Source organism: Priapulus caudatus, unplaced genomic scaffold (assembly GCF_000485595.1).
Source record: "Priapulus caudatus unplaced genomic scaffold, Priapulus_caudatus-5.0.1 Scaffold703, whole genome shotgun sequence".
NCBI lineage: Eukaryota > Metazoa > Priapulida > Priapulimorpha > Priapulimorphida > Priapulidae > Priapulus > Priapulus caudatus.
The window spans coordinates 151,466-153,608 of NW_014577764.1; the positions used below are offsets into that span (position 1 = coordinate 151,466).

The following is a 2,143-nucleotide window of genomic DNA, read 5'->3' on the forward strand; positions in this document are numbered from 1 at the left end:
CGTGGGTACTGCCGAGCCGTATAAAGGTCGATGTCTTATCAGAGGTTTTCAACGAAGGGTCTGGTACAGCTGCTCCACGGTGGTCGCTTGCGTACCCTGTCTCTCTGGATAGTTCCTAGATATTATTGAATTACGTAACTGAACCTGATGAATAGTAGGCTAACGAGGAGGCCAGAGATATAGCTAACAGGCGACGGGAGAGTATAGCTAACGAGGCAAGTGCAGATCAGCTAACGAGGCAAGGCAGAAGTACAGCTAACGAGGCAAGCAGAGTTAAGCTTAACAGAGGATTGGAGAGTGTAAGCTATACAGGGATGGAGGGGGGAGTTATAGCTAACGATAGGATGGATGTGACTGACCCCAGGCACGGCTCACACTTGTACAACAGTCCTGTAACGCCAAACACAGCGAGCGCAGGCTGATAAACACGATGAAAGCATGACAATTACCGACAGGGGGCGGAGTAGGAAGCTAACGATGCGACTCCCCCGGTCTGGTCATGCATTGCCAGCCAGGTTCTCGCATGCGCCGGCGGCATGACTCTGTTGGCACGACGTGTCTTCACGGCGAGACTTGCTGCTTCCCGTGCGCGGCGCTTACCTGACTGGGCGCAGATACCACAGTGAACGCTACGCAATGATCAGGAAACCCGGAGTCAATCCGCACCGATCCACGAACGCGTGGCAGCTCGGGCCGTTAGGTTCGCATACTTATATATGTATCAGGAAATAGCGCGTATGATGTTTATCCTTCGATTTGTTATTAGTAAAACAAAAATTGCTGCCATTTACAAAAAAATATATTTAGATTGAACAAGGCTACTTATTTTAAAGAACATCAATTGTGAAGTTCGGATTTATAGATTCGCAGAAGCTGTAGCTAACTGGAGTGGTTAAAGAGCAAGATGCGGCTGTGATGGCCAGATCAATGTGCATACTATTATATGGTTAACAGCTAATAGAGATCTGTCACCTGTCGGAATATAAACTGTGTGTGGCTTTGCCCTTCCCACTCAAACGGAATAAGTTAACCTAGACAGAGGCACTCAAAAGACGTGCATACCTCGTGGGCGGGAGCGTGTAACATGATACGATGTGGTGGATAAACAGCGGTGGGCTGGCGTGCTGTGGACGGGGGCTGTAAGGGGCGGAGCTGCGGCGGCTGGAGGGGGACGCCCTAAGGCGAGCTGTGGGTGCTGAATCGATGTTCGAATCGGTGAGCGTGGTATAACAGCTGGCTCGCTGCTGGCTACACACACACACGAACACCCACCACGCGAGCGATTGCATGACCTCGCAGTTTGCAACGCGGGAGGTAACCAAGGTGTTAAGGCCCTGGGGCCGCGTGTCAGAAACACAAAAATTAGTCGATAAACTATTAGTCTTAACACTAACATTTTCTCGTTACTAGACCGTTGCCACAGCGACTTTGGTTTTCGTATTGTTAACGAGGAAACATCTGCTACGTATTTTTCATTCAAGGTAACCTTGCAGCGTTCTGACGACCAGCTCTAACCAGAAAAAGTTAATCGTTAAACTATAATGTTAAGACTAATCTTTGTTTCTGACAACGCGGGCCCCTGGATCATGCAGCTAGGTAAGCAACACTGAAACATGCCCTAACTGCTTTTGACGATGGTACGACGGTTGCAGTTGTCCACGCTACCCTTCCGATCTTGCGTCGTGGGATGTTGGAAAGCATCTCGATCTTGCCGGAACAGCATCCAGTAGTTCTTCAATCTTCACTCGCTTGAACCGCGCTCTGAGGAGTTAAATTCAATAAAACTAACTTAAATTCTCAATTCAATGTAAAAAGTACCTGATTGGCCCACCTGTAAATTGCAATCACAGCATTAACATCACAGATAAAAAAAGGTGAGGGTAGGTAGTGAGCTGCTTGGTGATCTATGTAAAATACCTTTATAGTCTGACAGCAAAATGGTAGCAGAGTGTAGTGTTACGTGATGCATACATGTGCTGTAAGCAGGTCGAGTAAGACATGAAATGCGTTAACTATGACTGAGACTGACCATAGCTGTCGGAACATGGAGTATGAATTATGAGAAAGTATATACAAGGCTGTATATACTAGAATGCGTAATGAAGGGATACTGCACTCGCTAGTACTACAATAAACAGGATAT

The 2,143-nt window shown here is 47.3% G+C and overlaps 1 protein-coding gene across 1 annotated transcript in view; it reads right to left on the reverse strand.

The window, feature by feature from the left end:
• The window catches only part of LOC106812935 (cell division cycle 7-related protein kinase-like), an 83,489-nt gene extending 81,766 nt beyond the window's left edge, over positions 1–1,723 (reverse strand). The window contains exon 1 of the mRNA XM_014816945.1: positions 1,666–1,723. Coding sequence (XP_014672431.1) covers positions 1,666–1,723 — 58 coding nt within the window. The remainder of the gene's footprint in view (positions 1–1,665) is intronic.
• Positions 1,724–2,143: the final 420 nt, after the last annotated feature.